This window comes from Oncorhynchus mykiss, chromosome 14 (genome assembly GCF_013265735.2).
Source record: "Oncorhynchus mykiss isolate Arlee chromosome 14, USDA_OmykA_1.1, whole genome shotgun sequence".
Taxonomy (NCBI): domain Eukaryota; kingdom Metazoa; phylum Chordata; class Actinopteri; order Salmoniformes; family Salmonidae; genus Oncorhynchus; species Oncorhynchus mykiss.
Genome location: NC_048578.1, coordinates 37336337 through 37362236, shown reverse-complemented (window position 1 = coordinate 37362236; position 25900 = coordinate 37336337). Strand labels below are relative to the sequence as shown.

The 25900-nt window shown below is 40.9% G+C and overlaps 1 protein-coding gene across 1 annotated transcript in view; it reads right to left on the bottom strand.

Annotated features, from left to right (window-relative positions):
• The window catches only part of LOC110489225 (protocadherin-11 X-linked), a 280236-nt gene that overhangs the window by 76761 nt on the left and 177575 nt on the right, over positions 1 to 25900 (bottom strand). The window contains exon 6 of the mRNA XM_036943475.1: positions 21484 to 21682. Within this exon, the coding sequence (XP_036799370.1) occupies positions 21484 to 21682 (199 nt within the window). The remainder of the gene's footprint in view (positions 1 to 21483; positions 21683 to 25900) is intronic.

Below are 25900 nucleotides of genomic sequence, written 5' to 3'. Positions count from 1 at the left end.
TTACAAATAAAAAATGAAATAAGTCAAAACTCAATTCTAAAAATAAATGTATTACTTATAGTGATTAGCCAGACCAGAATGACTCTAGATTCAGAAAGCATCAGTTGCTATTATTCCTGTCATGTTTTCTTATAAAATGGAAAAATGAGGATCGTGACTGTCAGGATTCAATCTTCCAAAAGGTCACGGACAGGCTTATTTCCCAGAACACACCGTGTTACCCGTTGCGGCATGCATTATACTCTTAAAATCAGCAATCCAATTTATCTTGTTGTGTTAAAACAACATGATATCCGTGCTTTGACAATGATAACAGAGAAGGTTTTAAAGTGCCCTCACCATATGTTGTAGAGTGGAACAACATGCTGTTCCCTGGAAATAAGGACAGTACAGGTCAGTACATGTGTCCAAAATGGCACCCTATTCCCTACTGTATGTAGTGCACTCCTTTTGACCATATTCCCTATATAGGGAATAGAGTGCAATTGGGGACGAGTCACCTGGAAATACAACCCCTCGGATGTGGAGCCTCTTCAGCTTTCGGGGGACATATTGATGCACAGTTATTTCCGTCAATGAGTCCTTCTAAAGCCAAGAAAAAACACACCCTCATCCGTGAGACAGTCTGAATGTGAAAAAATGAGAATGGAAGGAATGAGACTGAGCTCATTAATATATTCATAGTGCCATATCTTAAAGTAAAAAGGAGAGTCGAACCAAACCTGACCTCAAACATTCTTAAAAGCAGATGTCAACATAGCTGAGGCAGCAGCGTCAGCGTAGCCTAGTGGTTAGAGCATTGGACTAGTAACCGAAACGTTGCAAGATTGAATCCCCGAGCTGACAAGGTACAACATCTGTTGCTCTGCCCCTGAACAAGGGGCAGTTAACCCACTATTCCTAGGCCGTCATTATAACTAAGAATTTGTTCTTAACTGACTTGCCTAGTTAAATAAAGGTAAAATGTATAATAACATACACTGAGTGTACAAAACATTAGAAACATCTGCTCTTTCCATTACATAGACACACCAGGTGAAAGCTATGGTCTCTTTATTGCTGTCACCTGTGAAAACCTCTTCAATCAGTGTAGATGAAGGGGAGGAGACAGGTTAAAAGGATTTTTAAACCTTGAGATAATTGAGACAAGGATTGCGTATGTGTGCCATTCAGAGGGTGAATGAGCCAGACAAAAACAATTAGAGTTTTTGAGTGTTTCAAGAACTGTAAAGCTGCTGGTTTTTTTCACGCTCAACAGTTTCCCGTGTGTATCAAGAATGGCCCACCACCCAAAGGACATCCAGCCAACTTGACACAACTGTGGGAAGCATTGGACTCAACATGGGCCAGCGTCCCCGTGGAACGCTTTCTACACCTTGTAGAATCAATGCCCCAACAAATTGTACACTCATGGTATACTGTAGGTATCAATATCTATTGTATTGACAAGCTCATACCAATACTGTAGCTACTTGATACTGCCCATAGCCCATGATAACAACATGCTAGGTCCTAATGCTCTGACTGAAGTTGATACTGCCCATAGCCCATGATAACAACATGCTAGGTCCTAATGCTCTGACTGAAGTTGATACTGTCCATAGCCCATGATAACAACATGCTAGATCCTAATGCTCTGACTGAAGTTGATACTGCCCATAGCCCATGATAACAACATGCTAGATCCTAATGCACTGACTGAAGTTGATATTGACCATAGCCCATGATAACAACATGCTAGATCCTAATGCACTGACTGAAGTTGATATTGACCATAGCCCATGATAACAACATGCTAGGTCCTAATGCTCTGACTGAAGTTGATACTGTCCATAGCCCATGATAACAACATGCTAGGTCCTAATGCACTGACTGAAGTTGATACTGTCCATAGCCCATGATAACAACATGCTAGGTCCTAATGCTCTGACTGAAGTTGATACTGTCCATAGCCCATGATAACAACAAAGGCAACAGAGCAGTGTAGTGTACAGTAAATGATAGGCCATAACATCTTAACATTCAATATCATCTACACATTCAACACAAGAGCCTTTATATGAGTCCATTAGTTTTATTAATTCATTATTTTATTAAATGTGCCCCCCCCCAAAAAAAAAAAACAGATTAGCTTTTTTTAATTAAACTTTTAAAATATTGTATTAAACAACTTTTAATTGAGAAACTGATACCTTTCAGTGATAACAACGTATTCACCACTGCCTTTAAAATCCACCATTTGTTGATAGTGTTTCCTACAGGATGTAATTATATAAAACTCAGACAAAGTTTTCCCCTTCCCAGGATAGGAAATCAAAGTTCATAGAGAGAGGAAAAAGGAGGTCAGCTACTTGGCAGGATATATTCTCTGTTCTCTATGTTGAGCTGCGAGTTAAAATTCTCAACCACAACCGTGATGACTTGAGCAGGCTTTCAAATACCTGTACAATTAAAATACCCAATTCTCAATGTGCTAACATGTTTGGTAAGTCTCATGTCTGGTTTGGAAGTGGATCAATAGCTGCCAAGTTTGATCGTATCTCCGGACAATATATTCTGATCTCTGCCGGGGGTTAAATTCAAACAGCCCAGCACAAAAAGCCAATGCCAATGTTCCATTGTGTTCCATTTCACTGACCCTGCGATTCCTAAAATGGAATCTACCTTGCCCTGCATTTTCAACCGACTAGGATATATGGACAGGATTACATTGGGGCGACAGGGTAGCCAACTGGTTAGAGCGACTAGTAACCAGAAGGTTGCAAGTTCAAATCCCCGAGCTGTCGTTCTGCCCCTGAACAAGGCTGCCACTGTTCCTAGGCTGTCGTTGAAAATAGGAATTTCTTCTTAACTGACTTGCCTAGTTAAATAAAGATAAACAAAAAAACATTCTTAAAGATTTGTGCTTCAGTTAAGGTATAGTTAATGTCGATCATAAGAACTGTTATGTGGTGCTGAATAATGTCTTAAGACCAGACATCCTGGACATATCTAATTATGTCTTAGACTGGACATCCTGGACATATTTAATTCCTGGACATATCTAATGACTGTACATCCTGGACATATCTAATGATGTCTTAGACTGGACCTCCTGGACATATCTAATGATGTCTTAGACTGGACCTCCTGGACATATCTAATGATGTCTTAGACTGGACCTCCTGGACATATCTAATGATGTCTCAGACTGGACAAAATAAGTTTATTTCAAAGTTTATTTGTCACGTGCGCCGAATACTTACAGTGAAATGACAGGCAATTTTTAAGTAATAAATTGGTATTAGGTATTAACAATAAGTAAAAAGACAGTGAAAAATAACAGTAGCAGGGCTATCTACAGTAGAGAGGCAATAACAGTAGAGAGGCTATATACAGTAGAGAAGCTATATACAGTAGAGAGGCTATATACAGTACAGGCTATAACAGTAGAGAGGCTATAACAGTAGCGAGGTTATATACAGTAGAGAGGCTATCTACAGTAGAGAGGCTATAACAGTAGAGAGGCTATAACAGTAGCGAGGTTATATACAGTAGAGAGGCTATATACAGTAGAGAGGCTATCTACAGTAGAGAGGCTATAACAGTAGCGAGGTTATATACAGTAGAGAGGCTATATACAGTAGAGGCTATAACAGTAGAGAGGCTATAACAGTAGAGAGGTTATATACAGTAGAGAGGCTATATACAGTAGAGAGGCTATATGCAGTAGAGAGGCTATATACAGTAGAGAGGCTATATACAGTAGAGAGGCTATATACAGTAGAGAGGCTATATGCAGTAGAGAGGCTATCTACAGTAGAGAGGCTATATATAGTAAAGAGGCTATATACAGTAGAGAGGCTATATAAAGTAGAGAGGCTATATACAGTAGTGAGGCTATATACAGTAGCGAAGCTATATACAGTAGCGAGGCTATATACAGTAGAGAGGCTATATACAGTAGCGAGGCTATATACAGGCACCAGTTAGTCGGGCTGATTGAGGTAGTATGGACATGTAGATGTGGTTAATAGTGACTATGCATATCTGATAAACAGAGAGTATCAGTAGCGTAAAAGAGTGGTTGGTGGGTGGTGGGTTGCGGGACACAAGGCAGATAGCTGAGCTATAGTCAATGACTAGCATTCTCACGTAGGTGTCCCCTTTGTCCAGGTGGGAAAGGGCAGTGTGGAGTGTGATTGAGATTGTATCATCTGTGGATCTGTTTGGGCGGTATGCAAATTGGAGTGGGTCTAGGGTTCCTGGGATAATGTGGTTGATGTGAGCCATTGTATAGGATGTAGGGGCTAGCCAGTCTATAGTGTATTGGGTATAGTGGCTAGCCAGTCTATAGTGTATTGGGTGTATGGGCTAGCCAGTCTATAGTGTATTGGGTTCAGGGGCTAGCCAGTATATAGTTTATTGGGTGTAGGGGACTAGCCAGTATATAGTTTATTGGGTTTAGGGGCTAGCCAGTCTATAGTGTATTGGGTTTAGGGGCTAGCCAGTCTATAGTGTATTGGGTATAGGGGCTAGCCAGTCTATAGTGTATTGGGTGTATGGGCTAGCCAGTCTATAGTGTATTGGGTGTAGGGGATAGCCAGTCTATAGTGTATTGGGTGTAGGGGCTAGCCAGTCTATACAGTGTATTGGGTGTAGGGGCTAGCCAGTCTATAGTGTATTGGGTGTAGGGGCTAGCCAGTCTATACAGTTAATTGGGTGTAGGGGCTAGCCAGTCTATAGTGTATTGGGTGTAGGGGATAGCCAGTCAATAGTGGATTGGGTGTAGGGGCTAGCCAGTCTATACAGTGTATTGGATGTAGGGGCTAGCCAGTCTATAGTGTATTGGGTGTAGGGGCTAGCCAGTCTATAGTGTATTGGATGTAGGGGCTAGCCGATTTATAGTGTATTGGGTCTAGGTGCTAGCCAGTCTATACAGTTTATTGGGTGTAGGGGCTAGCCAGTCTATAGAGTATTGGGTGTAGGGGCTAGCCAGTCTATAGTGTATTGGGTGTAGGGGCTAGCCAGTCTATAGTGTATTGGGTGTAGGGGCTAGCCAGTCTATAGTTTATTGTGTGTAGGGGCTAGCCAGTCTATAGTGTATTGGGTGTAGGGGCTATCCAGTCTATAGTGTATTGGGTGTAGGGGCTAGCCAGTCTATAGTGTATTGGGTGTAGGGGCTAGCCAGTCTATAGTGTATTGGGTGTAGGGGCTAGCCAGTCTATAGTTTATTGGGTGTAGGGGCTAGCCAGTCTATAGAGTATTGGGTGTAAGGGCTAGCCAGTCTAGAGTGTATTGGGTGTAGGGGATAGCCAGCCTATAGTGTATTGGGTGTAGGGGATAGCCAGTCTATAGTGTATTGGATGTAGGGGATAGCCAGTCTATAGTGTATTGGGTGTAGGGGCTAGCCAGTCTATAGTGTATTGGGTGTAGGGGTTAGCCAGTCTATATTTTATTGGGTGTAGGGGCTAGCCAGTCTATAGTGTGTTGGGTGTAGGGGCTAGCCAGTCTATAGTGTATTGGGTGTAGGGGCTAGCCAGTCTATAGTGTATTGGGTGTAGGGGCTAGCCAGTCTATAGTGTATTGGGTGTAGGGGCTAGCCAGTCTATAGTGTATTGGGTGTAGGGGCTAGCCAGTCTATAGTGTGTTGGGTGTAGGGGCTAGCCAGTCTATTGTTTATTGGGTGTAGGGGCTAGCCAGTCTATAGTGTATTGGGTGTAGGGGCTAGCCAGTCTATAGTGTATTGGGTGTAGGGGCTAGCCAGTCTATAGTGTATTTGGTGTAGGGGCTAGCCAGTCTATACATTATACAACCTGAATGATACTCCTTCATTTGCAGGTGGAAACATTGGAGACCATAACAGATACAGTGTATTCTGAAAGTTTTTTGTTAAACCTTCGCCTTTATCCACATTTTGTTACGTTAGCCTCGTTGTATAATTGATTACTTTTTTCCATCTGCACACAATTCCCCTAAATGACCAATTGAAAACAGGTTTTTTGAAATTTTTTGGAAACTTTGCAATCATGGGAGAAGGGCCTTGGTCAGGTAGGTGAGCGAGAACCCGATGGTCACCCTGACAGAGCTCCAGAGTTCCTATGTGGAGATGGGAGGACCTTCCAGAAGGACAATCATCTCTGCAGCACTCCACCAGTCAGGCTTTTATGGTAGTGTGGCCAGACGGAATCAACTCCTCAGTAAAAGGCACATGACAGCCCGCTTGGAGTTTGCCAAAATGGCAACTAAAGGACTCTCAGACCATGAGAAACAAGATTCTCTTGTCTGAAGAAACATAAATGGAACTCTTTGGCCTCTTTGGCCAAGCGTCACGTCTGAGGAAACCTGTCACCACCCGTACGGTGAAGCATGGTGGTGGCAGCATCATGCTGTGGGGATGTTTTTCAGCGGCAGGGACTTGAAGACTAGACAAGATCTAGGGAAAGATTAACGGAGCAAAGGACTTGATGAAATTCTGCTCCAGAGCACTCAGGACCTACGACTGGAGCGAAGGTTCACCTTCCAACAGGACAACGACCCTAAGAACACAGCCATGTCAATGTAGGAGTGGCTTCGGGACAAGTCTCTGAATGTTCTTGAGAGGCCCAGACAGAGCCCGGGCTTGATTCTGATCAAACATTTCTGGAGAGACCTGAAAACAGCTGTGAATTGACACTCCCCATTCAACCTGACAGAGCTTGAGTGGATCTGCAGAGAGGTACAGTATAGGAGGAACTCCCCAAATACAGGTGTGACAAGCTTGTAGCGTCATACCCAAGAAGACTCAAGGCTGAGTAAAAGGTATGAATACTTATGTAAATGTGATATTTCAGTTTTTTTATTCAAATAAATGTTCAAAAAATTCAAAAAACTGATTTTGCAATGTAATCCATTTTAGAATAAGGCTGTAAAGTAACAGAATGTGGAAAAAGTCAAGAGGTCTGAAAACTTTACGAATGCACTGTTGATAAGATTTAAAGCCATTTGTTACAGATAGACTTTACATTATTTAAAGCCATTTGTTATAGATAGACTTTACATTATTTAAAGCCATTTGTTACAGATAGACTTTACATTATTTAAAGCCATTTGTTACAGATAGACTTTACACTATTTAAAGCCATTTGTTACAGATAGACTTTCCATTATTTAAAGCCATTTGTTATAGATAGACTTTACATTATTTAAAGCCATTTGTTACAGATAGACTTTACATTATTTAAAGCCATTTGTTATAGATAGACTTTACATTATTTAAAGCCATTTGTTATAGATAGACTTTACATTATTTAAAGACATTTGTTACAGATAGACTTTACATTATTTAAAGCCATTTGTTATAGATAGACTTTACATTATTTAAAGCCATTTGTTATAGATAGACTTTACATTATTTAAAGCCATTTGTTACAGATAGACTTTACATTATTTAAAGCCATTTGTTATAGATAGACTTTACACTATTTAAAGCCATTTGTTATAGATAGACTTTACATTATTTAAAGCCATTTGTTATAGATAGACTTTACACTATTTAAAGCCATTTGTTACAGATAGACTTTACATTATTTAAAGCCATTTGTTATAGATAGACTTTACATTATTTAAAGCCAATTGTTATAGATAGACTTTACACTATTTAAAGCCATTTGATATAGATAGACTTTACATTATTTAAAGCCATTTGTTACAGATAGACTTTACATTATTTAAAGCCATTTGTTATAGATAGACTTTACACTATTTAAAGCCATTTGTTATAGATAGACTTTACATTATTTAAAGCCATTTGTTATAGATAGACTTTACATTATTTAAAGCCATTTGTTATAGATAGACTTTACACTATTTAAAGCCATTTGTTATAGATAGACTTTACACTATTTAAAGCCATTTGTTATAGATAGACTTTAGATTATTTAAAGCCATTTGTTATAGATAGACTTTACACTATTTAAAGCCATTTGTTATAGATAGACTTTACACTATTTATTAAAGCCATTTGTTATAGATAGACTTTACATTATTTAAAGCCATTTGTTATAGATAGACTTTACATTATTTAAAGCCATTTGTTATAGATAGACTTTACATTATTTAAAGCCATTTGTTATAGATAGACTTTACACTATTTAAAGCCATTTGTTATAGATAGACTTTACACTATTTAAAGCCATTTGTTATAGATAGACTTTACACTATTTAAAGCCATTTGTTACAGATAGACTTTACACTATTTAAAGCCATTTGTTGTAGATAGACTTTACACTATTTAAAGCCATTTGTTACAGATAGACTTTACATTATTTAAAGCCATTTGTTACAGATAGACTTTACATTATTTAAAGCCATTTGTTACATATAGACTTTACACTATTTAAAGCCATTTGTTACAGATAGACTTTACATTATTTAAAGCCATTTGTTATAGATAGACTTTACATTATTTAAAGCCATTTGTTACAGATAGACTTTACATTATTTAAAGCCATTTGTTATAGATAGACTTGACATTATTTAAAGCCATTTGTTATAGATAGACTTTACACTATTTAAAGCCATTTGTTATAGATAGACTTTACACTATTTAAAGCCATTTGTTATAGATAGACTTTACATTATTTAAAGCCATTTGTTATTGATAGACTTTACACTATTTAAAGCCATTTGTTATAGATAGACTTTACACTATTTATTAAAGCCATTTGTTATAGATAGACTTTACATTATTTAAAGCCATTTGTTATAGATAGACTTTACATTATTTAAAGCCATTTGTTATAGATAGACTTTACATTATTTAAAGCCATTTGTTATAGATAGACTTTACACTATTTAAAGCCATTTGTTATAGATAGACTTTACACTATTTAAAGCCATTTGTTATAGATAGACTTTACACTATTTAAAGCCATTTGTTACAGATAGACTTTACACTATTTAAAGCCATTTGTTATAGATAGACTTTACACTATTTAAAGCCATTTGTTACAGATAGACTTTACACTATTTAAAGCCATTTGTTACAGATAGACTTTACACTATTTAAAGCCATTTGTTATAGATAGACTTTACACTATTTAAAGCCATTTGTTACAGATAGACTTTACACTATTTAAAGCCATTTGTTATAGATAGACTTTACGCTATTTAAAGCCAATCCTTACAGATAGACTTTACACTATTTAAAGCCATTTGTTACAGATAGACTTTACATTATTTAAAGCCATTTGTTATAGATAGACTTTACGCTATTTAAAGCCAATCCTTACAGATAGACTTTACACTATTTAAAGCCATTTGTTATAGATAGACTTTACGCTATTTAAAGCCAATCCTTACAGATAGACTTTACACTATTTAAAGCCAATTGTTACAGTTAGAATTCACATTATTTAAAGCCATTTGTTATAGGCTTTAATGGGCTACGTATGGACAGTATCAACTTCAGTCAGAGCTGTAGGACCTAGCATGTTGTTATCATGGGCTATGGACAGTATCAACTTCAGTCAGAGCTGTAGGACCTAGCATGTTGTTATCATAGGCTATGGGCAGTATCAACTTCAGTCAGAGCTGTAGGACCTAGCATGTTGTTATCATGGGCTATGGGCAGTATCAACTTCAGTCAGAGCATTAGGACCTAGCATGTTGTTATCATGGGCTATGGGCAGTATCAACTTCAGTCAGTGCTTGGCAGCACAACAAAGTAACTCCTAATGGTCTCAAAAATAGCTTTCTAACATGACATTTAGCAGGCTCGTCTAGAGAAGGACATTCCAGTGATTTGAGTTGACTCCACCAGATCAATAGCTTGTCTCTCAATCAAACCGCTCATGTGGCATTTGAACCAGATGAAACACAGGTTTCCGTCCACATCACCTCTGAGAGACTCAGACACTTCTGTAAAATCCCACTGGATAGGATGGATATAGACGAAGTCCATTTAAATCCCCCCCAAGACTGATGCTGAGACCTTAAAAACCGGTCAGAAAAAGATAACAAAACCGTCTGAAATCATCTTTTAAGGATCGCCGTAATGTACAGTATGTAGGTTAATGCTGACTGTTGCTTTTTGGGCTTTTTATTATGTTAAGTATTTATTAACCATAAGAAGATAGCAAAAGCAATCTGGTGTAAGCATTCTAACAGAGCAGGTTAGAGAGGCACCTTCACAGTGCTGAAATACAGATAATAAATAATCAAAACCTAACAATGAAAGATGGATAACACTGGAAATTAATATGAAGTATCGAGATCAATGAAAGAGATGGATAACACAGGAAATACATATGAAGTATCGAGATCAATGAAAGAGATGGATAACACATGAAATAAATATGAGGTAGCTACAGGTAAATAAGGTGCCATATATAGTATACAACTTTCTAACGTAGTGTTGTTTCTGAGAACTGGAAATAAGGTTGAAGTCTGAAGTTTACATACACCTTAGCCAAATACATTTAAACTCAGTTCTTCACAATTCCTGACATTTAATCCTAATAAAAAATTCCCTGTCTTAGTTCAGTTACGATCACCACTTTATTTTAAAGAATGTGAAAAGTCAGAATAAAAGTAGAGAGAATTCTTTATTTCAGCTATCACGTCTTTCATCACATTCCCAGTGGGTCAGAAGTTTACATACACTCAATTAGTATTTGTAAGCATAGCCCTTAAACTGATTAACTTGGGTCAAACGTTTTGGGTAGCCTTCCACAAGCTTCCCACAATAAGTTGGATGAATTTTGGCCCATTCCTCCTGACAGAGCTGGTGTAACTGAGTCAGGTTTGTAGACCTCCTTGCTCGCACACGCTTTTTCAGTTCTGCCGTTGTCGATATAGGACTCATTTTACTGTGGATATAGATAGTTTTGATACTTTAGATACTTTTGTACCTGTTTCCTCCAACATCTTCACAGGGCCCTTTGCTGTTGTTCTGGAATTGATTTGCACTTTTCGCACCAATGTACGTTCATCTCTAGGAGACGTGGTCTCCTAGAGATGATGAACGTGGTAACTTCAGGCATTTGGAAATTGCTCCCAAGGATGAACCAGACTTGTGGATGTCCACAATTTTTTTCCTGAGGTCTTGGCTGATTTCTTTTGATTTTCCCACCATGTCAAGCAAAGAGGCACTGAGTTTGAAGGCCTTGAAATACATTCACAGGTACACCTCCAATTGAATGAAATAATGTAATTCGGCCTATCAGAAGCTTCTAAAGCCATGACATCATTTTGTGTGCAATTTTTCAACCTTTTTAAAGGCACAGTCAACTTTGTGTATGTAAACTTCTGACCCACTTTTTGGAATTGTGGCACAGTGAACAACTGTTGGAAAAATGACTTGTGTCATGCACAAAGTAGATGGCCTAACCGACTTGCCGAAACTACAATTTGTTAACAAGACATTTGTGGAGTGGTTGAAAAAAACAAGTTTTAATATTTCCAAACTTAGCGTGTGTCAACTTCAACTGTACATAGCCTCACAATCAACAATAAAGTACAACAACATAGGTATAAATATATTAAATAAATCCATATAATTACTAAACTGTGATCAGCTAACTGAAATATACTATATCCTGTAGATGCATATAATTACTAAACTGTGGTTAGCTAACGGAAAAATACTAAATAGATACATGTCATTATTAAGCTGTGGCTAGCTAACTGCGTAATGGAGCTGAATATTATGCTGGATGAAACATCTGAACATGAGTATGTCTGTTCAGGTTTCCCCGGGATGCTAATGGCATTGAACTGCTAATTATGCTTAACTCCATTGGGCTGAATGGATACGATCACATTGCAAATGATAAGTCGTTGGTCAGTGTCACAATGTTTCTTTGGAAAAATTCAACTGGGAATGGAGATTTGCAACAAATGAATGTAATTAACAACCACATTCATTACTTCTAATTGCGTTACATAATGAGTGCTCTGAAACTGAAACCCAGATTGGATTCATATTATATTAATAATTTCAGTGTACATTAGAGTAGCTTCCTCTTCCCCTAAGATATGACTGGCTGAAATGTTTCCTAAAAACGTTGTCTGAATCTTTCCCAACTACTGGCATATCTCAGTTCTCTGAGCTAAAAACAGACAGAGAGCACCACACGTAGAAGGAGGATGTGGAAATTCAACAGGAACCTATAGTTGAAACAGCATTGCAGTAAGCTTTTATAAAATACTCATCAAATTCAGAATGGTAAAAAGTTAATTGTGGGAGGCAGGGTAGCCTAGTGGTTAGAGCGTTGGACTAGTAACCAAAAGGTTGCAAGTTAAAACCCCCGAGGCTGACAAGGTACAAATCTGTCGTTCTGCCCCTGAACAAGGCAGTTAACCCACTGTTCCTAGACCGTAATTGAAAATAAGAATTTGTTCTTAACTGACTTGCCTAGTTAAAAAAAGAAAAAAGTTAACTGTGGGAGGCTGTGTTAGCTATGAAAGCCTTTAATCAGATTAAAGCACTCAGGAAGATATAAAACCAGACGGAAGACCTCCGTCCTAACATTACAATGAAGACTGGAAAGGTCAACACATTTTTATCCAAGTTTGGAATAAATAATAACTCCCCCAAAAATTATAATGCTCATAATTACCCAGAAAGCACTTAAGGGGAAAGTATACATCAAAAACTCTTACTGTAAAACAACAGCATCTATGTACGCCCACATCTGTAATCTCATTTATACTTACAGTGTATAAAAAGGATTGGCTTATTTTAATAGCAGCTTTAGATCTTAGAAAGACAAGGTATAAGCTGGTCATTTGAAAGCCATATGCCACAGATTAAGATATAGCGTTTTTTGTATTTTATCTTTCTCTCATTGACTAATACACATCTACGAATGCTTTTAGCTGGTATGAAAGCTAGTGCTTTTAAATCCTTGTAACTCGATAATAATATAGGCCTAGAATTTGTGACATTATAAATTGTCTAGAGTATAAACTGCGTATTGTTTGAAAATTGTTGAAGGATTTGGTTTGAGAGATTTATCGACAACGCAGACTTTTCAGCATCTTAACTTTGTCTGAGAGCTTACGTCATGACATGAGAACCATTCCCCAAAGCCTTTTAGTACGTTATTACCCAGGGATCCCACCTAATAGCATAATAACTATCCCTAAAACACACACCAGATTTGATTGGTTTTGTTTTGGTGATTTTCATGCAAGCTCGAAAACTTTATTGATTTTAATAATGGGCCATCTCCCTGAGGGAAATACCAATAACTATTATCACATCAAATATAGGATGTCTGGAATGGCTGTTAACAGTGACGATACACAAATGAACAACTCCTCTATCAATGTACACATCTAATTATTTAAAATTATTTGGAGAAAAACAAAAAACGGAGTCAAATGATTATGAAGACCATGTTTTAGGCACAAATGACGTTGCAGTCTGCCTGTTCAGATACTGGAGAGTAGTATAGAATCAGTCTACAGTCTGCCTGTTCAGATGCTGGAGAGTAGAATAGAACCAGTCTACAGTCTGCCTGTTCAGATACTGGAGAGTAGTATAGAATCAGTCTACAGTCTGCCTGTTCAGATACTGGACAGTAGTATAGAATCAGTCTACAGTCTGCCTGTTCAGATGCTGGAGAGTAGAGTAGAACCAGTCTACAGTCTGCCTGTTCAGATACTGGAGAGTAGTCTAGAATCAGTCTACAGTCTGCCTGTTCAGATGCTGGACAGTAGTATAGAATCAGTCTACAGTCTGCCTGTTCAGATGCTGGAGAGTAGAATAGAACCAGTCTACAGTCTGCCTGTTCAGATACTGGAGAGTAGTATAGAATCAGTCTACAGTCTGTCTGTTCAGATACTGGACAGTAGTATAGAATCAGTCTACAGTCTGCCTGTTCAGATACCGGACAGTAGAATATAATCAGTCTACAGTCTGCCTGTTCAGATACTGGAGAGTAGAATAGAACCAGAACAAAAACAGATTGACATAAGGCTAACTAGGCAGCCATTTTCCTTTCCAAAATCGTTTTTGGCAGGCAGTACATTTGTTATTGATAATTGGCACACTATGAACTACCTTGGCAATGGTAACCCACCAACTTCACAGCTATGAGAAACACACAAATCAATGGTTACCTCGTCCATTTCAATGGTGATAGATCTAATACACATCGTTATGCACATCTGTCTGCATTTGAAGTTAACTACAAAGTGTTGTGACCTAACCAAAAGGGACAGGTAATATTTAACTTTGTGTTAATTGTTTTGGATGTCACATTTGTAAATGCCAGCTGTTAGGTGGCTTGGAGGGTGGAGCTAATAACAGACGTGCTAATGACATTCATTTGTGCCTACAATCTGTTTGTCAGGATGGGAGGAGGAGGAGGAGATATGAAAAACCTCAGCGCGTTGTGTTGGCGGAGACGACAACATAAGATTGCTGACAGTCTGATAAAGTAAGCCTGGGGAAGGAAAGCAAAAGGGGCCATAAAATGAATGGCCTCCTAGCTCATAAATAACAGAAACATAAATGTCATATGAACTTTATTTCAAGAGCGGGTGGTCTAATAAAGATGCAGTTTTAAAGAGGAGTTGAGAAATTCATTGTCATAAGAAGGCCACATCCCCAGCCTGTTCCCAGAAAGTTACTCAGCCCATCGTTGGCATTCAAGACCTTGCTCATACCAAGCACCTTTTTGGAATACAAAGGCTTAGAAGCTAGGTTTTGATTCTCCACCTCTCTCTTTTCTTTTCCCATGTTTTGCCTGTTTTACTCCTATAACTACACCCCTCTTTTCTCCATCTCTTTTCCCTTTCCCTTTTTCCCTTGTTCTTGCCCTTTACAAATTGAGACAGCGAGATAAGAGATTGCCCCTGCCATGGCAGCCTGCTGCCCATTGATAAAACCATATCTAATCCATCTAGGGGCCCCCCTTGCGCCACCAATGCACTCATCTCTGAGTCTGTCAACACAGAGAGAGAGAGAGAGAGAGAGAGAGAGAGAGAGAGAGAGAGAGAGAGAGAGAGAGAGAGAGAGAGAGAGAGAGAGAGAGAGAGAGAGAGAGAGAGAGAGAGAGAGAGAGAGAGAGAGAGAGAGAGAGAGAGAGAGAGAGAGAGAGAATCTGTCTCTTCATTCTCTCCTTTAGAACCGTGTACTAAAGTCTCATGTTTTATCTGTGAACATTTTGGGGGAGGAGATTAGCTTTCCATGTTCTTGGCAAAGCATACATGACAACCAGTCTCCAGGTCTTTGTGATTTGTGTGGTAGAGATGTGTCTGATGGTTCAAACCTGCATTTTGCTACTTGAAAATAAATTTGCTGCGTTTCTATATCATGAACTAGTCCTACTCTGCTATACAGCAGCTAATATTACATTGGTATGAATTACATTTGGTGTAGGGTGGCTTTCTCGTCAAATGACTGGTCACATAGTCCTCTGTTAATGTTTGGTTCGTTGCAGCGCTTGGACTCCACCACCACATGACATCAATGCAGGGATTATATATCATTATAATCTGGGTGGTTCGAGCTCTGAATGCTGATTGGCTGTAAGCCATGGTATATCAGGAGCTCTGAATTCTGATTGGCTGAAAGCCGTGGTTTAACAGACCGTGTATAACGGGGATGACAAAACATTTTATTTTTTTACTGCTTTAATTACGTTGGTAACCAGTTTGTAAGAGCAATAAGGCACCTCGGGTGTTTGTGGTGTATTGCCAATATACCACGGCTAAGGGCTGTGAGCCAGCAGCATACTACCCTGCATCACCCCGCTGGCTTGCTTCTGAAGCTAAGCAGGGTTGGTCTTGGTTGGTCCCTGGATGGGAGACCAGATCCTGGAGTGGTGTTGGAAGGCCAGTAAAAGGCACTTTTTCCTCTGGTCTAAAAAAAATAAGTAAAAATTACAATACCCCAGGGCAGTGACATAGGGAAATTGCCATGTGTAGGGTGCCATCTTTCAGATTCGACATTAAACGGGTGTCCTGACTCTCTGTCGTCAATAAATATCCCACGGCACTTATCGTAAGAGTAGGGGTGTTAACCCTGGTGTCCTGGATAAATCCCCAATCTGGTCCTCATACCATCATGGCCACCTAATCATCCCCAGCTTCCAATTGGCTCATTCATCCACCTTCCTCTCTCTTCTAACTATTCCCCAGGTAGTTGCTGTAAATGAGAAAGTGTTCTCAGTCAGCTGACCTGGTAAAATAAGGGTTAAATCAAGGGCTGTATCCAGACACTCTGCACTCTGCCTTGTGCGTAATAACAGTCCTTAGCTGTGGTATATTGGCCATATACCACATCCCCTTGGGGCTTATTGCTTAAATATACATGTTCAAATGTAAAATTTAATTCTCCAATCTCCATGTAATGTGCAACTTATTGTGTTCTACGGGAATCTACCATGTATTAGAGACACTGTTTGATAAGGCAATTTTATGAACCACACAATGTTTACATCATTGAATATTAATCAGAAGGTGAGCAGCAATTACAATACATCCAAATATAAATCATCATCACCATGAATCACCGTTATCGTCATGGGTATGATTTACATCACTATGAATCACCGTTATCGTCATGGGTATGATTTACATCACTATGAATCACCGTTATCGTCATGGGTATGATTTAATAGAATGCAGCTGAGTAGGAGCAGGGGATGGGGGAAAAGGATGGGGGGGGAAAGGAGAGAGGGGAAAAGGAGGGAGGGGATAAGGATGGGGGGAAAAGGAGAGAGTGGGGAAGGATGGAGGGGGAAAAGGACGGAGGGGGGAAGGACGGAGGGGAGAATGACGGAGGGGAAAGGGACGGAGGGGAGAAGGACGGAGGGGAAAAGGATGGATGGGAAAAGGACGGAGGGGAGAATGACAGAGGGGAAAGGGACGGAGGGGAGAAGGACGGAGGGGAGAAGGACAGAGGGGAAAAGGACGGAGGGGGGAAGGACGGAGGGGAGAATGACGGAGGGGTGAAGAACGGAGGGGTGAAGAACAGAGGGGTGAAGGACGGAGGGGAGAAGGACGGAGGGGAGAATGACGGAGGGGAGAATGACGGAGGGGGAAAAGGACGGAGGGGGAAAAGGACGGAAGGGAGAAGGACGGAGGGGAGAAGGACGGAGGGGAGAAGGACGGAGGGGAAAAGGACGGAGGGGAGAAGGACGGAGGTGGAAAAGGATGGAGGGGAGAAGGACGGAGGGGAGAAGGACGGAGGGGAGAAGAACGGAGGGGGGAATGACGGAGGGGAGAAGGACGGAGGGGAGAAGGACGGAGGGGAGAAGGACGGAGGGGAGAAGGACGGAGGGGAAAAGGACGGAGGGGAGAAGGACGGAGGGGAAAAGGACGGAGGGGGGAAGGACGGGGGGGAGAAGGACGGAGGGGAGAACAGAGTGGAGAAGGACGTAGGGGGGAAGGACGGAGGGGGGAAGGACGGAGGGGAGAAGGACGGAGGGGGGAAGGACGGAGGGGGGAAGGACGGAGGAGGGAAGGACAGATGGGAGAAGGACGAAGGGGTGAAGGACGGAGGGGGAAAAGGATGGAGGGGAGAAGAAATCATCTACCGAACTGGTTATTATCATGAGAGACTTCCGTATTCTGTTTTCTTGGTCTAATAACATCTATCTATCTGTTTATTACCATGAGAGACTTCTATATTCTGTTTTTTTATAGTAGTTTTTCTGTATTTTATTTCACCTTTATTTAACCAGGTAGGGTAGTTGAGAATAAGTTCTCATTTACAACTACGACCTGGCCAAGATAAAGCAACGCAGTGCGACACAAACAACAACACAGAGATACACACGGAAGAAACAAATACACAGTCAATAACACAATAGAAAAAACATCTATATACGGTGTGTGCAAAGGAGGTACGATAAGGAAGGTAAGGCAATAAATAGGCCATAGTGGCGAAACAATTACAATTTAGCAATTAAACACTGGAGTGATAGATGTGCAGAAGATGAATGTCCAAGTAGAGATACTGAGAGCAAAGGAGCAAAAATAAATAACAGTATGGGGATGAGGTAGTTGGATGGGCTATTTACAGATGGGCTATGCACAGGCGCAGTGATCTGTGAGATGCTCTGACAGCTGGTGTTTAAAGCTAGTGAGGGAGATATGAGTCTCCAGCTTCAGTGATTTTTGCAATTCGCTCCAGTCATTGGCAGCAGAGAACTGGAAGGAAGGCGGCCAAAGGAGGAATTTGCTTTGCGGGTGACCAGTGAGATATACCTGCTGGAGCGCATGCTATGAGTGGTCGCTGCTATGCTGACCAGTGAGCTTTAACTAGCATAGACTTGTAGATGACTTGGAGCCAGTGGGTTTGGAGATGAATATGAGGCGAGGGCCAGCCAACGAGAGCAGTGATGGGTAGTATACGGGGCTTTGGTGACAAAACGGATGGCACTGTGATAGACTGCATCCAGTTTGCTGAGTAGAGTGTTGGAGGCTATTTTGTAAATGACATCGCTGAAGTCAAGGATCGGCAGGATGGTCAGTTTTACGAGGGTATGTTTGGCAGCATGAGTGAAGGATGCTTTCCTGTGAAATAGGAAACCGATTCTAGATTTAATTTTGGATTGGAGATGCTTAATATGAGTCTGGAAGGAGAGTTTACAGTCTAACCAGACACCTAGGTATTTGTAGTTGTCCACATATTCTAAGTCAGAACCGTCCAGAGTAGTGATGCTGGACGGGCAGGCAGGTGTGGGCAGCGATCGGTTGAAGGGCATGCATTTAGTTTTACTTGCATTTAAGCGCACTTGGAGGCCACGGAAGGAGAGTTGTATGGCATTGTAGCTTGTCTGGAGGTTAGTTAAAACACAGTGTCCAAAGAAGGGCCAGATATATACAGAATGGTGTCGTCTGCTTAGAGGTGGATCAGAGAATCACCAGCAGCAAGAGCGACATCATTGATGTATACAGAGAAAAGTTGGCCCGAGAATGTAACCCTGTGGCACCCCCATAGAGACTACCAGAGGTCTGGACAACAGGCCATCCGATTTGACACGCTGAACTCTGTCTGAGAAGTAGTTGGTGAACCAGGCGAGGCAGTCATTTAAGAAACCAATGCTGTTGAGTCTGCCGATACCAATGTGATGATTGACAGAGTCGAAAACCTTGGCCAGGTCAATGAATACAGCTGCACAGTATTGTGTCTTATCGATGGCGGTTATGATTTTGTTTAGGACCTTGAGCGTGGCTGAGGTGCACCAATGACCAGCTCGGAAACCAGATTGCATAGCGGAGAAGGTACGGTTTGATTCGAAATGGTCAGTGATCTTTTTGTTAACTTGTCTTTTGAAGACCTTAGAAAGGCAGGGTAGGATAGATATAGGTCTGTAGCAGTTTGGGTCTAGAGTGTCTTCCCCTTTGAAGAGGGGGATGACCGTGGCAGCATTCCAATCTTTGGGGATCTCAGATGATACGAAAGAGAGGTTGAACAGGCTAGTAATAGGAGTTGCAACAATTTCGGCAGATAATTTTATAAAGAGAGGGTCCAGATTGTCTAGCCCTGCTGACTTGTAGGGGTCCAGATTTTGCAGCTCTTTCAGAAAATTAGCTATCTGGATTTGGGTGAAGGAGAAATGGGGAGGCTTGGGCAAGTTTCTGTTGGGGGTGCAGGGCTGTTGACCAAGGTAGGGGTGGCCAGGTGGAAAGCATGGCCAGCCGTAGAAAAATGTTTATTGAAATTCTCAATAATTGTGGATTTATCGGTGGTAACAGTGTTTCCTAGCCTCAGAGCAGTGGGCAGCTGGGAGGAGGTGTTCTTATTCTCCATGGACTTTACAGTGTCCCAGAACGTTTTGGAGTTTATGCTGCAGGATGCAAATTTCTGTTTGAAAAGGCTAGCCTTTGCTTTCTGCCTGTGTATATTGGTTCCTAACTTCCCTGAAAAGTTGCATATCATGGGGGCTATTTGATGCTAATGCAGTATGCCACAGGATGTTTTTGTGCTGGTCAAGGGCAGTCAGGTCTGGAGTGAACCACGGGCTATATCTGTTCCTGGTTAATTTTTTTTTGAATGGGGCATGCTTATTTAAGATTGTGAGGAAAGCACTTTTAAAGAATAACCAGGCATCTTCTACTGACGGAATGAGGTCAATATCCTTCCAGGATCCCCGGGCCAGGTCGATTGAAAGGCCTGCTCGCTGAAGTGTTTTAGGGAGCATTTGACAGTGACGAGAGGTGGTTGTTTGACCGCATACCCATTACGGACGCAAGCTATGAGGCAGTGATCGCTGAGATCCTGGATGAAGACAGCAGAGGTGTATTTGGAGGGCAGGTTGGTTAGGATGATATCTATGAGGGTGCCTGTGTTTACGGATTTGGGGTTGTACCTGGTAGGTTCATTGATAATTTGTGTGAGATTGAGGGCATCAAGCTTAGATTGTAGGATGGCCGGGGTGTTAAGCATGTCCCAGTTTAGGTCACCTAACAGCACGAGCTCTGAAGATAGATGTGCGGCAATCAATTCACATATGTTGTCCAGGGCACAGCTGGGGGCATAGGGTGGTCTATAGCAAGCGGCAACGGTGAGAGACTTGTTTCTGGAAAGGAGGATTTTTTAAAGTAGAAGCTCATTGTTTGGGCACAGACCTGGATAGTAAGACAGAACTCTGCAGGCTATCTCTGCAGTAAATTGCAACTCTACCCCCTTTGGCAGTTCTATCTTGTCGGAAAATGTTATAGTTAGGGATGGAAATATCAGGGTTTTTGGTGGCCTTCCTAAGCCAGGATTCAGACATGGCTAGGACATCCAGGTTGGCAGAGTGTGCTAGAGCAGTGAATAAAACACACTTAGGGAGGAGGCTTCTAATGTTAACATTACCAAGGCTTTTTTTGGTTACAGAAGTCAACAAATGAGAGCGCCTGGGGTATGCGAGTGGGGATAGGCACTGCAGGGCCTGGATTAACCTCTACATTATTTAATACTGCATATTATACTGTGTATAATACTGCTCCACCATATGATGCGGATTTCACTGTACTTGTGCATGTGACATTAAGACTTGAAACTTGATAGAGTGCTCCTCCTATTGTTAACCCCTTACAAAAGATAAAACGTGATTAAATAGCATGGCTCGTTTATTGGCCAGACTAAGCTGTTGTTGGCCAAGGGCCAGGTCTTTCTTGAAAAATAGGTATTTTGATCTCAATGGGACGAGCTTGTTTAATGGACATTAGGGAAAATGTACCATAAAGTTTTGTATACCATAAATATACCATAATGTTTTGTAAACCATAAATATACCATAATGTTTTGTAAACCATAAATATACCATAAATATAAACTAGTGTGCTCTTCCTATAACATAAACCAAGTGATGAATTAGCATGGCCAGTTTATTACAGAGAGAAGCTCGCTCCCTCTTCCTGTAAGATAACCCATGTGATGAATTAGCATGGCCAGTTTATTACAGAGAGAAGCTCTTTCCCAGGTCTTCAAAGGTACTTTTTAACTCATTGGGAAAACCTGGTAAAATAACTAAAAGAAAGAAATTAAGTCCTTGGACAGTAGCCACTTACTGGACTCAGGGTCAGAGTTTCCGTCTCCCTCGGTGCGGCTGTTGGGCGAAGTCTGTTGGTAGTACTCTTCCTGGGGGAAGCCGAGGGGGAGAGGCTGAGTGGTGCTGGCAGTGCTGCTGGGCTCGTGGTCCCCTAGACCACTGTCGCTACAGCTCTCCTGAGAACCATCCGGGAGGTGGAACGTCACACGACGCTGGGTCTGATGGAAACACACCAAAACACAACGTTCATTTAACGTCACACGACGCTGGGTCTGATGGAAACACACCAAAACACAGCGTTCATTTAACGTCACACTACGCTGGGTTTGATGGAAACACACCGAAACACAACATTCATTTAACGTCACACAACGCTGGGTCTGATGGAAACACACCAAAACACAACGTTCATTTAACGTCACACGACGCTGGGTCTGATGGAAATACACCGAAACACAACGTTCATTTAACGTCACACGACGCTGGGTCTGATGGAAACCAAAACACAACGTTCATTTAACATTACACGACGCTGGGTCTGATGGAAACCAAAACACAACGTTCATTTAACGTTACACGACGCTGGGTCTGATGGAAACCAAAACACAACGTTCATTTAACATCACTGACAGTTGGTCTAAAAAAAACACAACACCAAAACAGAACTTAACTGTAATACTTTATCACACAATGCTGGAAACACAACGTTCATTTAACGTCACATGATGCTGGGTCTGAAAACACCACAGAACAATATGTTGATTTACATGTTTTTAGTGTGGTGGACGTTGTTGGTGCGTTCAGCTGCAGAGAGAGCTAATTCAATCACCTTGGAGACGACATTTGGGGGGAAATCTCAGACTAATTGGTTGCGTATTATGGGATGTGTTCTTGCATGTCTAACAAGACAAGTCCCCATCATTGTTTTTTTATTTATTTTATTTCACCTTTATTTAACCAGGTAGGCTAGTTGAGAACAAGTTCTCATTTGCAACTGCGACCTGGCCAAGATAAGGCATAGCAGTGTGAACAGACAACACAGAGTTACACATGGAGTAAACAATTAACAAGTCAATAACACAGTAGAAAAAAGGGGAGTCTATATATACATTGTGTGCAAAAGGCATGAGAAGGTAGGCAAATAATTACAATTATGCAGATTAACACTGGAGTGATAAATGATCAGATGGTTATGTAAAGGTAGAGATAGAGATATTGGTGTGCAAAAGAGCAGAAAAATAAATAAATAAAAACAGTATGGGGATGAGGTAGGTGAAAATGGGTGGGCTATTTACCAATAGACTATGTACAGCTGCAGCGATCGGTTAGCTGCTCAGATAGCAGATGTTTGAAGTTGGTGAGGGAGATAAAAGTCTCCAACTTCAGCGATTTTTGCAATTCGTTCCAGTCACAGGCAGCAGAGAACTTGTCACGTTGTTGGTGCGTTCAGCTGCAGAGAGAGCTAATTCAATCACCTTGGAGACGACATTTGGGGGGAAATCTCAGACTAATTGGTTGCGTATTATGGGATGTGTTCTTGCATGTCTAACAAGACAAGTCCCCATCATTGTCACGTCTTCTCCGAGAAATACCGTATTACGTCACGCTAGTCTAATCGATAAACTGGTCTTAGAATCTAAAATCAGCGCTCTTCTGAGATACAGCAGTCAAGGCTAACGACATACTATTCAAAAATCAACGTTGACTACTTATAGTGTATGAGTTTTAATTGACAGTTACTGCCCATAAAATTATTATAATGGATTGACCCTTTTGACGAGGATGCACCCGTGTCCTACTTTTCCCACCAGCCCAATTTAGATAAAGGGAAGGAGGTGTGGATGAACTGACTTTGATTAGAAAAGGTCTGTCTGACGACTGCACCAGTTTGTAGATCTCTTCTCCTCTCAAAGGGGGAGTAGCTCTTTGATTTCTCTGGAGAGTTACAGAAGTTCATGTGGTGACCTTTTTCAGGAGCACGATGGTAGCACTACAAAGGGAAACACTCCATAGGGAGGTCAATATCCACAAATGCTAGCCGTTCTTCAAGAAAAGAGAACATAGTTGAGTCAGATTGTGAACCACAAATAAAGGGTAATCCGTGAACATCAATTAACTTCTCTTTTTTTCATCTCCAGGACATTCTACAGCTTTGACTATAATCATATTTCAAAACTGAATGAATTGAAATTAGATGTTGTTTCAGAAGGTCATTCTTTGCAAAGTAAAAAATTTTTTTTTTTTTTTAAATAGACCTTGAACATTGAAGACAATTAACAGTGAAAAGACTAAAGTATTATTACATGCAATTTTCTAAATGGTGAGGAGATCTTTTGGTTACATTGGACAGTTTGGAGAAAAAGGGCAATTTCACTGTGAATATGATTTCATTTCATAACGCGATTCTCAGTCTCAAATTGCATCTTATGAGGAAAATAAAACACTGAAAACTTGATTATGTTGCCATATGTTTTGTTATTGTGTTTCAGTTTGTATTCAACCTGTTATTCAGACTGATTAGAACAAATGTTTCATAACACAATATCATAGCCTCACCCCAATAATCTACATTTCTCCATCTCTAGAGCGGCTAAAGCAATATGGGAGTTCTGAATTAAAAACATCATTAACACACGGTCCTTTATCCTCACGGGGAGTCGTCTGTGCCTCTTTGGAAAAAGCACTTTTCCTCCACCACGGTGGTAGACCGATAAAGACCTTATTGTTCTTTGATTAGGCAGACAGAATAAGGGAGAGGAAAAGAATGGGTTGGAGGGAGAGAAAAAAAAATATCTTGGCTCAAACGAGGCCTCAGCCCTGCCAAAAAAAGAGATCCGCAAACAGCCCACCAGCTCATCTAGGACTATCAGAGGGTTGACTAAACTAAATCCTTACAATTAAAACGCTGAAAGAAAAACACTTAGGAGATATTCTGCTTCATGATGTCATTACGAGCAATAATAAATAAATACATAAATACAAATACATTTCCTTCATTGAAGAGGGTGTACTTGTAGGTATGTGTGTGTGTTCATGCGTGTCGAAAAGACACGTTTCCAGGACTGCCACCGGTGTGCGGAGAGAATTCTCCTTTATTCTTCACAGTCCCTAAACACCTCTAAGATCTGTTTTTACTGTGCTAATTGTCTCAAGTAAATTAGTTGTCAAGCTTGTCAGTCGATTAAATTTTCTTCCAAAAACTGAAGCCAAAACTATTCAATTGGCCTTAAGGTTAGGTACAGGTTTGATAGGATCAATAAGAGAAGGGACTGTTTAGCTAGTCCTTCCATCAAAGATAACATGGCCGCCCAGTTTATTCCACAATGAAAGTAATTCAATGATATCACCCTTGGAACATCCTGCTTTTCCCACATTTAGTCAAGCTGTTGACTACTCCACCACAGCAATGTCAAGCTGTTGACTACTCCACCACAGCAATGTCAAGCTGTTGACTATTCCACCACAGCAATGTCAAGCTGTTGACTACTCCACCACAGCAATGTCAAGCTGTTGACTACTCCACCACAGCAATGTGAAGCTGTTGACAACTCCACCATAGCAATGTCAAGCTGTTGACTACTCCACCACAGCAATGTCAAGCTGTTGACTACTCCACCACAGCAATGTCAAGCTGTTGACTACTCCACAACAGCAATGTCAAGCTGTTGACTACTCCACTACATCAATGTCAAGCTGTTGACTACTCCACCACAGCAATGTCAAGCTGTTGGCTACTCCACCACATCAATGTCAAGCTGTTGACTACTCCACCACAGCAATGTCAAGCTGTTGGCTACTCCACCACAGCAATGTCAAGCTGTTGACTACTCCACCACAGCAATGTCAAGCTGTTGGCTACTCCACCACAGCAATGTCAAGCTGTTGACTACTCCACTACATCAATGTCAAGCTGTTGACTACTCCACCACAGCAATGTCAAGCTGTTGACTACTCCACTACATCAATGTCAAGCTGTTGACTACTCCACCACAGCAATGTCAAGCTGTTGACTACTCCACCACAGCAATGTCAAGCTGTTGACTACTCCACTACATCAATGTCAAGCTGTTGATCTCTCCACCACAGCAATGTCAAGCTGTTGGCTACTCCACCACAGCAATGTCAATCTGTTGACTACTCCACTACATCAATGCCAAGCTGTTGACTACTCCACCACAGCAATGTCAAGCTGTTGGCTACTCCACCACAGCAATGTCAAGCTGTTGACTTCTCCACTACATCAATGCCAAGCTGTTGACTACTCCACCACAGCAATGTCAAGCTGTTGGCTACTCCACCACAGCAATGTCAAGCTGTTGACTACTCAAATAAAATAAAATAAAATGTATTTATAAAGCCCTTCTTACATCAGCTTATTAAAGTGCTGTACAGAAACCCAGACCCAAACCCCCAAACAGCAAGCAATGCAGGTGTAG